Genomic DNA, 15169 nt, shown 5'->3' with positions numbered 1-15169 from the left:
AAGATATTCCCAGAGAATTTAACCACAGGTTATCACAGAATTCTAACTTCTGGAGCGAGTATCTCAAAGGTTTCCCTTTAAGACATCGTAATACAACAGGGGGACACACCCCCAGCATGATCTGAACGTGCCACATAGCTATCTCCACCCCGAACAGAGTTATTGCTTCGGTGTGTGTAAGGGCTGAGAATAGCTGGGAGCCGTTCCACAGCTAATCTCACTCGTGGCTACTACTGATACTCGAGGACGTAAACAAACGGACGCCATTGCTCTAATGACGTCACGCGCGTCTTTATCCTGGCGCCAGTTGCTGCCATCACCATGATACAATTGTGTAGGGTGGGAACAAACTGAACGAAGTAGTAGGGAGGGTCCATCAGGACGCCATGGCTATCTCACCCAAAAATAGATTTTTCGCTTCGCTCAAATCCGTTTTTTGGGCTCAAGCCATGGCGTCCTGATGGAAGAGTACCAGAGAATCAATGTATCGTGGTAGATTTTCCCCCAGAGTTAAGTGCCTAGGCATTGACAAAACAGCAAAGTAATCTTAGGTAAGAACCATCGGAACGAAGTATCCTGCCCCCATTGGTAGGAAGTTCCCATGGGCTATGCCGACGTCAAAGTGGTATTGAAGGGCTATTCATCTTGACAGAAGAACTTTTAAGAACTTAGAGATGAAGCAGAATGTTTGATATTTGTATAGGAACATTCTGAAGTAGGCCAGTGGTGGTTGGGCACTGTGTGTAGAGTTCATCTCCTGATTATCAGAAGTAAGTATTCGTGTAGGAACCTTACTGAGACAAGGTGAATATAATTTAGGATTAGACATCTTAAATTCTTCATGACCATAGGAAAGGAGGAATAAATAAAACTATGACAGTATGTATTTCATAGTAAGTAGGAGCTGAAAGAGACCGCATAAGTAATAAAATAGAAATTTATTTCACAATGCAGAAATTAAATATTTACAGCAAAAGTAAAGTTCATTTACAGTAATAATAATGTACATAGAAATAAAGGCTTGCTCTTGAGTCTGAAAAGGAATTTCAGATTAGTAGGTACTCGTTCTCGAGGAACGCAAGTCTTTAAACAACACATCATGCTAAAGGCATGCGGCACTTGTGTGACACTATGACATTTCACCTGGGATAAGAACAGTTATAAAAGCACTAAGTGTTTTTAGACATCACTATGAATCACTCGAGGGTCAACATAGGCACCCGAAGAGTTAGAGTCCCAAGTAACTCACTGTTCTACGCAGAGTTAGGTGCAGGTTTCATAACACTACCTGCGGCTACCACAAAATGTTTGATTTCGTGCACTTGTTTCGCATAATGTTTAAAGAAAACTCGCGAGGACTTCCAGCCCGTAAAGTTTTTAAGGCTCTCAAAGTCCATGCTCTGAAAGAAGTTCAGAGAAGATGCCACTTTTCTAGGATCATGACCAGCGGGTGTACTGTTCGGATCCGCTCTGCGAATGAAGTAGGTGATTTTCGCTCTTAATTGTTTCAGTGACAGGTCGCTGCCCGATGTTTCTCCTTTGAAGAGTTGGCCTCCACCAAAGTTCGAAGTTCTGCGAAGATAGACCTTGAGACTCTCTACTGGACATAGAGAGACATCCTCCTTCAGGGGGCATATTCTCCAAGGGCCCCATCTTTTGGTGGGTAATTCATTTTTGGCGAGAAACGTCGGATCAGGGGAGAGGGTCACTTCTCCTGAATCAGCAAACAGGATGTGTCCCTCTTCTCTTGATAATGCCACTATTTCGCTGACTCGAGCTCCCGAGGCGAGAGCAAATAAAAATATAACTTTCTGAGTCAGATCCTTGAGGGGGCATGAATCATTGTCCAAGTTGGAGGCGAAATGGAGCACCTTGTCTAGTGACCAGGAGATCGGTTTCGGAGGGGGTGCTGGGCGTAGGCGAGCACATGCTTTCGGCAATTTGTTAAAGATGTCGTTGGACAGATCAATTTGGAAAGCATATAGAATTGGTCTAGTCAAAGCCGATTTGCAGGTTGAAATCGTATTGGCTGCTAATCCTTGTCCATGAAGGTGAATGAAGAAGGACATACAGAAATCAATGGTGATTTCTTTAGGATTCTTTGCTTTAACAAAGGAGACCCATTTCCTCCAGGATGATTCATATTGCCGTCTCGTGGATTCGGTCTTGTATTCCTCTAGGAAGTCTAGACTTTTCTTCGAGATCCCAAACCTCTTCTTTGCGGCAAGGGAGAGAAAATCATGAGATGAAGGTCCTTGATTTTCGATGATGAAGCGAAGACAGTCGACTTCTGTACATGTTGAGAGAGAACTGGGCCCGGGAGAGGGATCAGCTTGGGCTGCAGCTCCAGGACCAGGGGGGTACCAGTTGCTCCGGGGCCACTTGGGAGCCACTAGGGCCGCTGTCCCTTTGAAGGTTCTCAATTTGGAGAGGACTTTCAACAGAAGGTTGGTGGGAGGGAACAGGTATATCTTCGACCATCTGTTCCAGTCCAGTGACATGGCGTCCACCGCTTCTGCTTTGGGGTCCTCGTACGGGGCTACGTACAGAGGAAGTTGATTGTTGTCGCTCGTTGCAAAGAGATCTATCTGAAGTTCTGGGACTTGATGAGAGATGAAGGAGAATGATCTTGCGTCTAGAGACCATTCCGACTCTATCGGGTTTGTCCGAGATAGAGCATCCGCTGTCACGTTGCGGAATCCTTGTAGGTGAACTGCAGACAGGTGCCACTTCTTCTTCTCCGCCAGACGGAAGATTGGGAGAAGCACCTGATTTATCTGGGGCGATCTTGAGCCCTGGCGATTGAGACAACGAACTACCACCGAGTTGTCTAGGGTTAGACGGATGTGGATCGAGGGCGGCGGGGATAGCTTCTTCAGAGTAAGAAGGACCGCCATGGCCTCCAAGATGTTTATGTGGAACGTCTTGAATAGTGGAGACCAGGTCCCTTGAGCTTGTTTCAGGTGGGAGTGACCTCCCCAGCCCTCCAGTGAGGCATCCGTGTGGATGTTGAGTGATGGAGGAGGGTGTTGGAGAGGAATGGACCTTTTCAGGGCCATTGCTTCCGACCACGGCTTTAGGAGGCGTCGAAGTCTGTTTGGAAGCCGTCTCTTGAGGTCTCTTCGAGCGATGGATGCCGATCGTCTCCAGACTCCCGCGGCATCCTTTAGCTGTGCACGAAGCACTGGGTTTGTCACTGAGGCGAATTGTAGAGAGCCTAGAACTCGTTCCTGCTGTCGTCTTGAAATGCGTTTGGATTTCAGTAGTCGCTTGACAGACCCTGCTATTTCCTTCCTTTTCTTCTGGGGGATGGAAAGGCGGTGTGACTGAAGATTCCAGTGGATTCCCAGCCACTGAAACTTCTGAGCCGGAGAGAGGCGAGATTTCTTCTCGTTGATCTTGAATCCCAGGTGTTCTAGGTACTGGGTAACTTCGTCGCAAGACTTTGTACACTCTTCGGGCGATGGAGCCCAGACTAGCCAGTCGTCGAGGTAGGCCATCACCTGGACGTTTCTTAGGCGGAGCTGTTGTACTATGGCATCCGCCAGCTTTGTGAAGATCCGAGGGGCCACATTGAGGCCGAATGGCATGGCCCGGAAGGCGTAGCTTTTTCTTTGGAGTCGAAATCCTAGGTAGGAGGAAGCGTGATGGTTCATTGGAATGTGCCAATAGGCATCCGCCAGGTCTATAGAGACCGTGTAGGAACCTTGAGGCAGAAGGGTCCTTATTTGTTGAAGCGTCAGCATCTTGAATTTGTTGTTCTCTATGAACTTGTTGAGGGGGGATAAGTCCAGAATGACTCTGAGCTTGTCTGAGTCCTTCTTGGGAACGCAAAACAGTCTCCCTTGGAACCTGGTGGACTTTACCTTCCTTATCACCTTCTTGTTCAAGAGGTCTAGAACATATTCTTCCAGAATGGGGGTCGATTGTTGAAAGAACCGCTGGAAGATTGGGGGTGGTTGCACCCAACTCCAGCCTAGACCGTTCTTGATGATGCTGTGTGCCCAAGGATCGAAGGTCCAACGATCCTGGAATTGGCGGAGTCTTCCTCCCACCGGAAGCACTTCATTGCTTCTGGTGTCCCGAGGACTTGTTGCCTCGGCCGCTAGCTCCCTTTCCTCCTCTACCTCTGGAGGGACGACGGGAGGCGTCTCTGCTTGCACCCCTGGACGAGCCTCTACCTCTGGCATGAAAGGTAGTGGATGGCTGCTCAAAGGCAGGGGTGAAGACCGGTGACTGTGACAACACCGGTTGGGGGACCAATTGAAAGGTCTGTTGTGGTTGGGCAACCACTTGGGAGGTAGCGGGTCCCGGAAACTGACGTCGTTGTTGACGTTGCTGGGGTTTTGGCTTCTGAGGTTTCCTCTTAGGCTGAGGTCCATCGTCCTGAGAGGTTTTCCTTTTTCTGGACATGCCCCACTTGTGGAGAAGGTTCCTATTCTCCGTGGCGGCTCTGTCAGTTATTTCCTTGACAAGGTCAGAAGGAAACAGGTGCTTTCCCCAGATGTTGGAGGAAATCAGCCTCCGGGGTTCGTGTTTCACGGTGGCACCGACAAACACGAATTCACGACAGGCTCTACGAGCCTTTATGAAATGGTACAAGTCCTTCATTACTGTGAGTAAGTGGGATTTGGCTAGTACCATGTAGTGATCAGGTACTCCAGTGTCACAGGCCATAACTTCAAGTTGGACTTGATGAGAAAGAGATGCCGCAAGCCTCTCCTTCGTGTCTTGTTCCCGGCGAAGGAGGTGATCATTGAGCTTAGGGAGGTCTTCATTAAACTGACGTCCGGCGACGTCAGGATCGAGCCTACCCACGACGAAAGTATGTTGAACATCTTTCCATTGTCTAGTGTCAGGGGGTGTCACGATGGAGAAGGGTCTGCACTCCTCCAGTGCAGGGCAGGGTTTTCCTTCTTCCGCCGCTTTAAGGCATGCAGCCAAGGCCTTTTCCAAAAAAGGAAGAATCGCAGTGTCAGGTGCGACATATGTAGGATGCTTCTTGCTCAAGGCAGGAAGCTTAGAGCAGGTAAAGCCCCTGCTCTTAAATGCGGAGGCTAGCATAGCCTGGGCCTTTGCGAGATCGAACACTATCTCTTCTTTAGGTTCGGTCTCCTCCTTCGAGGCAGGTTCAGAACGAAGCCGGACGTAACAGTCCGGGTAGGCCTCGAAGCTTGGGAAGAACTCCACATCTTCCAACGGGACCGTGCCGATTTTGTCACTAACAAAGATCCTGCCGGTCGCAATAACCATATGCTCTGCATACCTCCACGGGTTGGCATGAGAGCAAGCTGGGAGATCCTTGACCGAGATCTTCTTCGGGTCTCTGGATCCAATCATAGACCTGATGGACTCCTGGTTCTCCTTCAGTCTGTCGTCCATGACAGCTCTAATCAGTCGGATCAGTTCTTGGGTAGAAGAGGAAGGATCCGGGGTCGAGGAGGTAGACGGAATGGACATTTCCGTCGGTGTAGGAGTAGGCGGAGGGATGGACGAGGGAGTAGCTCCAATCTCCGACTCGGTGTATTCCACCTTGTCTTCGTCCTCTTCGGCTCCTTGAGCCATAAGCGTCTTCTCCGTGTCTTCCGAGACGTCAGAGATCTGTTCATCATCCTCGGAATCTAAACGACACTCGTGCATGGACTGAGCCATGACCACATCAGGTTCCACCGTAATTTGGACAGTGGGGATTGCTTCTTTTGGAACCACTGAGTCAGGGGAGGCCTTAGGGAACAACAGGGACCTCAGTTCTTCGGTGGCCAGGTACGGTCCAGTAGCATTTCTCTGAAAACCACGCACCCACTTGCGCAGTTTTTCACGAGCAATGTCTCTAACCTCCGCTGAGGGAGGGTTATGGAAGGCCTCAACTAGGTAGGCCTGGCAGACCGTACATTCCAGTGGATTCCAGAACTTCCAATCCCCTTTCTTGTCTGCGCAAGGGGCGTGAGTCCTGCACGCCGTATGTCCGTAAAACTGCGAGCGTTTCACAGCACAGTAGGCGAAGTCACACTTCATCTGCTCCTCCTGTGGAAGAAAGAGAAAATGAGTATGGGGGAGTCATAGGAATGGCTCTTAAATTAAGTTAATATTAATCATTAATTTTAACTTAAAGAAGGTGTGATGCATAGAGAATGAAACAGTAAAGGAGAACACGCTCCATGCATCTCGCCCGGCTGGTTACCATAGGCTTGGTCCTGGGATAATCCAAATGACCGAGATCATTGGATATAGTTTCCTAGGATTCCCATTATATTGGAACTCCATGGAAAGCCAAGGACAAGGTTGGGATCGAATTCATTCGGTTCCCAGTTAAGAGCCAGAAGGCCTCATTAAGGGTAACTGCTTCTGGCAACCAGCCGCGCTAAGATGCACATAGCATGCTGGAAATAGAAGAATGCAAAGAGACAGCATGATCACTAATAGAGCAGTACTAGGTACTGATCTTAAAAGCAAAGCAGCTTATCTATTTGCAATGTAGGGCTATCTTAGTCTTATGATAGCTACAGAGAGGGGGTGCAAGTATTCTTGACGCCTCCGGGGCATCCGGCAAGCCGCCGGCACGCCGGAGCTCGCTCCAGCGTAGATTCTGGCACTAGAACAGACAATTTTCAAAGTCAGTTAGATACCAGGATGGCGGCCGCCGGCACAACGGCGGCACGCCGGCAGGGAGCGGCGGCTCCGGCAGCCGGAGGATGCCGGATTGGTGACTGGGGTAAGGATGGTACAGGTAGTATCGGGTTGCCGGCAGTATATGCCGGCACTCCGGAGATCGACCGGCAAGCGGACGATTAGATAGGAGTAGGAGAGCCGCCGGTAGTAGCCGGCGGCAGCCGGCAGTCCCTCGGTACACGGGGGGCTGGCGGCAAGGGTAGGGAAGTCACCAAGAGGGAGGCAGGTATTGCCGGCAGTAGAGGCGGCAAGAGACCGGCACCCGGATAGATAGAGAGACAGGGGGAGGGGGGAAAGGATGCAGGAAGTACCGTCAGGGTTCCAGACATCCCTCCCCCTCCCTGAGGGGGTGTACCCATGATAGAGACAGGCTCTAGCATCCATAAGCAGGGGTCACTAGGGACCGGGAGCAGGTAGCCCAAGGGAGGACTAGGGAACACCCAAGAGGGGGGGAGACTCCCCTATGCAGAGCTACACTAGTAACTAACCTTATAGGACACTATGAAGGTATATGTACCAGAGCGGACAGCACAGGGAAGCTCGGGTAGCCCTACTCATCCACCCTAAGGAGGATTTGTAGGACAGGGGACAGATGAGTATAAACTAACCTAAGCATAGGCTAGGCTATACAAGAGATAGGTGGGGAGGGAGAAGAGAGAGGTCTTCCCAGGAAGGGTTTCTGTACCAGAGCGGCCACAAAGGGAAGGGAGGACACTCCCTAACCTAAGATTAGGCTGATCGGCTAAAACGGTGCAAGAGTACAGTTTCAGCATGGAACAGAGAAACCTTCCTAACCCGACCTAGATCAGGGCTAAAAGTCCTGAACTAGGCAAGGAAGAAGACGTATCGCTATCGCAGGAAAGTCATAGACTATCCTAGCCATAGAGGTAGGCTAGCCTAACCTCACTCTCAGACGCAATCCTAAAGGGGGTTCATTCCTTTAGGGAGGACTGAGAGGCGATATAAAAACTCTATTAGACAATTAATCCCTTTACTCAGAAAAGGGATCAAGGCTAAATAGAGGGAGTGCCAAGGCAGGGGATGAAGGAAGCATATAGGGGTCCTAAGGTTAGGTTAGGCTAGAAAGAATCACTGACTAGCCTATCCCCTATATGGTCCCTGAAGGCGAAAACATTTGCATCACTAGTCAAAAGTATTGTAAAATAATAATGCCACTATCTTCATAACTTAGTCTAGGATCACTAATAAATCATGCATGAACACTTGTATGTAGGCTCCTGGCCTGGGGGCTATAGTAGCCGACTGGTATGAGGTCAATCGATGACCGATAAAAAGCGTCTAAACACGATATAAAAGTTCCTAGCTATGAAGACTAAATAAACTAATGTATTCGATTAGTATATAATGCCGGAAGCGTTGTTGTGGCTAACTAAATAAGACATGCAAAACAACAACGACGCCATAAAATGGCGGGTCCGGTAGAGGCACAGCTCTGCCACAAAACATCAATTATTTCGCGAAATAATATTTACTTTACGGCCAGAGCTTAATTAAACAATACTGGAACCTTGTACTCAACTTTCCAGAAGAAGGCGAGGCTGAAGGTAACGACATAGCGAAGATGCAAAGCGATAAAGTTAACACAAGGGAAAATCCGTCTAAGTAGGGCAGCTACTAAACAAAGGATAAAGACGCGCGTGACGTCATTAGAGCAATGGCGTCCGTTTGTTTACGTCTCGAGTATCAGTAGTAGCCACGAGTGAGATTAGCTGTGGAACGGCTCCCAGCTATTCTCAGCCCTTACACACCGAAGCATTAACTCTGTTCGGGGTGGAGATAGCTATGTGGCACGTTCAGACATGCGTGTCCCCTGTTGTATTACGATGTCTTAAAGGGAAACCTTTGAGATACTCGCTCCAGAAGTTAGAATTCTGTGATAACCTGTGGTTAAATTCTCTGGGAATATCTTAGTAGTCTTATACCCAAGGAAGCTACCAAACAGGAACCTTCCATCAGGACGCCATGGCTTGAGCCCAAAAATATATATATAGATATGTATATATACATACATAAATATATGCGTAACTCACAGAAACTTTTTAAAACCTCACCTGATTAAAGTCCTTAATAAAAGAGGAAACCGGTCTAACATTTATTTCTCGATCTATTATAATTGTATAGACACACACACACACACACACACATATATATATATATATATATATATATATATATATATATATATATATATATATATACATATATAAATATATATATATATATATATATATATATATATATATATATATATATATATATATATGTGTGTGTGTGTGTGTGTATGTGCGTGTGCTTTTGTGTGTATGTACCTGTGTCTGTTCGTGTGTGTATATATAAATATAAATATATATGTATATATATATATATATATATATATATATATATATATATATATATACTCATACGTGTATCAACTACCTTTATTCCCGTGAACTACTGGACGGATATGTCCCTCGGAAAAAAAAAACATTATCAATATATGACAAGGAGAGAGAGAGAGAGAGAGAGAGAGAGAGAGAGAGAGAGAGAGAGAGAGAGAGAGAGAGAGAGAGAGAGGACGTTACAATTTACGAAGCATTAATACTATTGTCCTATTGAAGGCCAACACAATGAATATTTATCATTTATCAAATCAAAACAATATAAGAGAGAGAGAGAGAGAGAGAGAGAGAGAGAGAGAGAGAGAGAGAGAGAGAGAGAGAGAGAGAGAGAGAGAGAGAGATAGACTCACCGGCTGAATATCCTCGTAGAGTGTAGGATCATGGACATCAGGTTTCTCGTAGAACTGATGGAGGTAGTTCCTAACGCCGAAGAAAGGACACAAGGGCGTAGGCGACTCGAAGTCCTTTTTCTTCTTCCTGGCCTCCTCCGCCTGATCCTCGACGGGAACGCCCTCCGGATGATCCTCGTCAGGACTCTTCTCGTTGGTCTCGGGGACGAGCGAAAGCCTGGGCTTCACTTCCAGCTGATGCCTGGAGGGGGTTCGAGGTGGGGCGTTGGCGGGCGGGGGTGCCCTCTTGGTGGCGCCTCCTGGGGCAGTTGTTCCTCCTCCGACGCCCGTCGTCGTCCTGCCGTGTCGCACCAAGGGCTCGGTCTCGGCAGATTCTGTGTCGGTATCATCCATTACGCCGGCGGGCCCAGGCGAGGCCTACCCCTACCACCAGCTGCCCTGCCTGTAACGATGGTAAAGAAAAAGGATCGTTATTATTATTATCATTATTATTATTATTAGCTAAGCTACAACCCTAGTTGGAAAAGTAAGATGCTATCAGCACAAGGGCTCCAACAGGGATAAATAGCCCAGTGAGGAAAGGATATAAGGAAATAAATGAACGATATATGTAATGAACAAATAAAATAAAATATTTTAAAGACAACGAATATTTAATGTATAAACTATAAAAAGACTCATGTCAACCTGTTAACCATAAAAACATTTCCTGCTACTTTGAACTTTTGAAGTTCCACTGATTCAACTACCCGATTAGGAAGATCATTCCACAACTTGGTCACAGCTGGAATAAAACTTCTAGAGTACTGCGTAGTATTGAACCTCATGATGGAAAAGGCCTGACTATTAGAATGAACTGCATGCCCAGTATTACGAACAGGATGAAACTGGGGCTATATAAGGTTAGAGAAGTGATAATGACATTTTAAATATTGAACTATGCACGAAACACAGCATAAATGAATAGGAGAAAGACAACTCCAAGGAATAAAGACATTAATATAACAACAGTAAAATAGGTAAGAATTATCATCTTCACATCAACATCTAAAAAGATAACAGGACCTAAATGTGATCATAACTACTTCAACAACAGTAAAATATTTAACAAGACTCATCACCTTTATATCAACATCTAAATAAAGCAAAAAACGTTACCATAACTAAAATTATACCAAAAAAGTTACCATAACTAAAATTACAACAAAAACGTTACCATAACTAAAATTACAACAAAAACGTTACCATAACTAAAATTACAACAAAAACGTTACCATAACTAAAATTACAACAAAAACGTTACCATAAAAAAAATTATACCAAAAAAGTTACCATAACTAAAATTACAACAAAAACGTTACCATAACTAAAATTACAACAAAAACGTTACCATAACTAAAATTACAACAAAAACGTTACCATAACTAAAATTACAATCACATTAAAAATAATATCTAATATAAATCCTCATCAAAATATTAACAGAAAAAAAGAATAAAAAATAGTTATAAAAAGAACAATAATGCAACTGTCTGTAATAATCTACTCTGACTGTCCATAACAAGCACATATCGATTCCAGGTAAATTACTCGAAAAAAAAAAAATGCTTGAAAACAGAATTCTCAAAATCCATTGCTCGATAACAGAATCCTTGAAATCAATTGCTCGAAAACAGAATCCTCGAAATCAATTGCACGAAAACAGAATCCTCGAAATCAATTGCTCAAAAACAGAATCCTCGAAAAAAGTCCTCGAAATCAACTGCTCGAAAACAGAATCCTCGAAATCAATTGCTCGAAAACAGAATCATAGAAAAAAAGAATCCTCGAAATCAATTGCTCGAAAACAGAATCCTCGAAATCAATTGCTCGAAAACAGAATCCTCGAAAAAAGTCCTCGAAATCAACTGCTCGAAAACAGAATCCTCGAAATCAATTACTCGAAAACAGAATCATAGAAAAAAAGAATACTCGAAATCAATTGCTTTAAAACAGAATCCTCGAAATCAACTGCTCGAAAACAGAATCCTCGAAATCAATTGCTCGAAAACAAAATCATAGAAAAAAAAGAATCCTCGAAATCAATTGCTCGAAAACAGAATCCTCGAAATCAATATCCTCGAAAAATTATATCTCGAACTATCAATTCCTCGAAAGAAAGATTGCTGGAAAGCCAATATTCATTCTTTCAACTACTCGAAATCCGATTAACACCAATAACTAAAGACCTTTATCTTCGCCGTTAATGACTTTATTCTCTAAACCTTATTTTCAGTTCAAATATTTACTGCACACCAGCATACATCGCCCTACAAGCTGATTATTTAAGAAATCAGATATTTGATTCTATGGTCAATTCTTTTCAGACAAACATATTTCTACTAATTGCGGAAAAATTAAAAAATCAGCTTAAGGATTTAGCAAATAAATAGTATTTATAAAAGGGTGATTATTTAAGAAATCATACATTTGATTCTATAGTCAATTCTTTTAAAACAAATATATTTCTCCTAATTGCGGAAAAATTAAAAAACCAGCTTAAGCATTTATAAAATAAATAGTATTTATAAAAGGATGATTATTTAAGAAATCAGATATTTGATTCTATAGTCAATTCTCTTAAGATAAACATATTTCTCCTAATTGCAGAAAAAATGAAAAAATCAGCTTAAGCATTTAGAAAATAAACAGTATTTATAAAAGGATAAAAAATCCTTGACTATTTCCGATGTATGCCATCTTACACCCAACCCCCTTTGACATACAAACATATTTCTACTAATTGCGGAAAAGATTAAAAACCAGCTTAAGTATTTAGCAAATAAATAGTATTTATAAAAGGATAAAAAATCCTTGAATATTTCCGATGTATGCCATCTTACACCCAACCCCCTTTGACATACAAACATATTTCTACTAATTGCGGAAAAGATTAAAAACCAGCTTAAGTATTTAGCAAATAAATAGTATTTATAAAAGGATAAAAAATCCTTGAATATTTCCGATGTATGCCATCTTACACCCAACCCCCTTTGACATACGAACATATTTCTCCTAATTGCGGAAAAAGATAAAAAATCAGCTTAAGCATTTAGCAAATAAATAGTATTTTCAAAAGGATAAAAAATCTTGAATATTTCAGATGTATGCCATCTTACACCCAACCCCCTTTGACATACGAACATATTTCTCCTAATTGCGGAAAAAATAAAAAAATCAGCTTAAGCATTTAGCAAATAAATAGTATTTATAAAAGAATAAAAAATCCTTGAATATTTCGGATGTATGCCATCTTACACCCAACCCCCTTTGACATACGAACATATTTCTCCTAATTGCGGAAAAAATTTAAAAATCAGCTTAAGCATTTAGAAAATAAATAGTATTTATAAAAGGATAAAAAATCGTTGAATATTTCAGATGAATGCCATTATTATTATTATTATTACTATCCAAGCTACAACCCTAGTTGGAAAAGCAAGATGCTATAAGCCCAGGGGCTCCAATAGGGAAAAATAGCCCAGTGAGGAAAGGAGAAAAGGAAATAAATAAATGAAGAGAACAAATTAACAATAAATCATTCTAAAAAAGTTACACCCAACACCCTTTGAAGACACCATTGCATTACTTCACATACGAACTGCCTGGAATCAGAAGGCATTCCCACGCAGTCTGAATTTTGAGAGGTTTGAAATTCAGAAACGGCTGAATTTTGAGCGTTTCAAATTCAGAAACGGCTGAATTTTGAGCGTTTCAAATTCAGAAACGGCTGAATTTTGAGCGTTTCAAATTCAGAAACGGCTGAATTTTGAGCGTTTCAAATTCAGAAACGGCTGAATTTTGAGCGTTTCAAATTCAGAAACGGCTGAATTTTGAGCGTTTCAAATTCAGAAACGGCTGAATTTTGAGCGTTTCAAATTCAGAAACGGCTGAATTTTGAGCGTTTCAAATTCAGAAACGGCTGAATTTTGAGCGTTTTGAAATTCAGAAATGGCTGAAGAGATGAATATTCAATCTAAGATAAGCAGCATCCAATTGATGTTCTGGGATTCGAGAGTATGGAACATGGAACATGGAAGTTTATTATGCATAACAATAATTATTCACTGCTGTTATTTTAGCTTTAATTCATTCATTTTTCAGGGCTAAATCGATTGCATTCCAAATTTTTTGTTTAGTAAGATTTCGTGTTTCAATTTTTCTGATAAATAAAATTAAAGAATTTGAAAAAAAAGATTAATAAAGGGAAGGATATACATCATTGTATAATAAATTCTATCATCATCATCATTATTATTATTATTATTATTATTATTATTATTATTATTATTACTTGCTAAGCTGAAACCCAATTGGGAAAAGCAAGATACTATAAGCCCGAGGGCTCCAAAAATAAAAAATAGCTCAGAGAGGAAAGGAAATAAGGAAACTACAAGAGAAGTAATTAATAATTAAAACAAAATATTCAAAGAACAGTAACAACATTAAAAAAATAGTTTCATATATAAGCTATAACAACTTTTAAAAAAGCAAGAAGAGAAATGAGATAGAATAGTGTGCCCGAGTGTACCCTCAAGCAAGAGAACTAGACAGTAAAAGACTATGGTACAGAGGCTGTGGCACTACCGAAGACTAGACTGTGTTTCTAAGATTTATTTTAATGACGTTACATTTCTTAAAAGATTTTATTTTGATTGTTCATTACTTCTCTTGTAGTTTATCTATTTCCTTATTTCCTTTCCTCATTGTGCTATTTTCCTTGTTGGAGCCCCAGGGTTTATAGCATCCAGCTTTTCCAACTAGGGCTGTAGCTTGGTCACAACAACAACAACAACAACAACAACAACAACAATAATAATAATAATAATAATTATAATAATAATAATAATGGCCTTTTATACTAATAAAATGGATCTCATCATAATTTCATTTTCTTGTAAGAGATATATGTTACTTTCTAATTGTCCATTAAAATATACGTATTACCGTGACTTTATATTGAGAGAGAGAGAGAGAGAGAGAGAGAGAGAGAGAGAGAGAGAGAGAGAGAGAGAGAGAGAGAGAGAGAGAGAACAATCGAATAACATCACAGTATCTATTCGAGTTTTGCACACACAAAAAAAAAATAAAACCTTTTTATTTTGCAAATAAAATTATTACCGCATATGCTTTGAATCAAAATTCTATCTGGCTCAAGCTCTTGTATCCTTCCACTATTACTTTTTACACTTTCGTCCTTTTAGAGTTCGACAACCACTCTAGATCATTAGAATTCAGCAACTATCTTTGAAGCTTTATAAAATCCCTCGTCTCCGCCACGAACAGAATTGAGAGAGAGAAAAAAAAAAAAAAAAAAAAAAAAAAAAGGTATAATGTGGTTTTTATTTTTATTTTTTTTTTTTTTGGGGGGGGGGGGGGGGGGGCTCTTGATATTCTTTACAGTCCCAAATCAAGAGAAAACACCAAAATATATTAGGGAATATAATACAAATTTAAGTTAAGGAAGTCGGTTTTAGACAAGTGAAAATTTGCGAGTAAATGGCCTATTTATGAATCTATAGCTAGAGGCATGAAATAATAAAAGGACGATTGAATAATCATATATAAAAACAATGGCGTTGGGCAAGTAATCCTCTTGGCAAACACAAAACACAAAGTATTTTCACAAATGGAAAACTTGAAAATAGAAGACTGGTTTCACTTCTCTGAATGTTTTGTTTCTAATAATAATAATAATAATAATAATAA

General features: G+C 42.0%; 1 protein-coding gene across 1 annotated transcript in view; it reads right to left on the bottom strand.

Moving 5' to 3' along the window:
• The window catches only part of LOC137625044 (neurensin-1-like), a 259494-nt gene that overhangs the window by 62179 nt on the left and 182146 nt on the right, over positions 1 to 15169 (bottom strand). The window contains exon 2 of the mRNA XM_068355976.1: positions 9422 to 9863. Within this exon, the coding sequence (XP_068212077.1) occupies positions 9422 to 9814 (393 nt within the window). The 5' untranslated portion in view covers positions 9815 to 9863. The remainder of the gene's footprint in view (positions 1 to 9421; positions 9864 to 15169) is intronic.

This window comes from Palaemon carinicauda, chromosome 31, assembly GCF_036898095.1.
Source record: "Palaemon carinicauda isolate YSFRI2023 chromosome 31, ASM3689809v2, whole genome shotgun sequence".
Taxonomy (NCBI): Eukaryota; Metazoa; Arthropoda; class Malacostraca; order Decapoda; family Palaemonidae; genus Palaemon; species Palaemon carinicauda.
The sequence above is the reverse complement of the archived record's forward strand: the minus strand, read 5'-3'. Positions and strand labels throughout refer to the sequence as shown.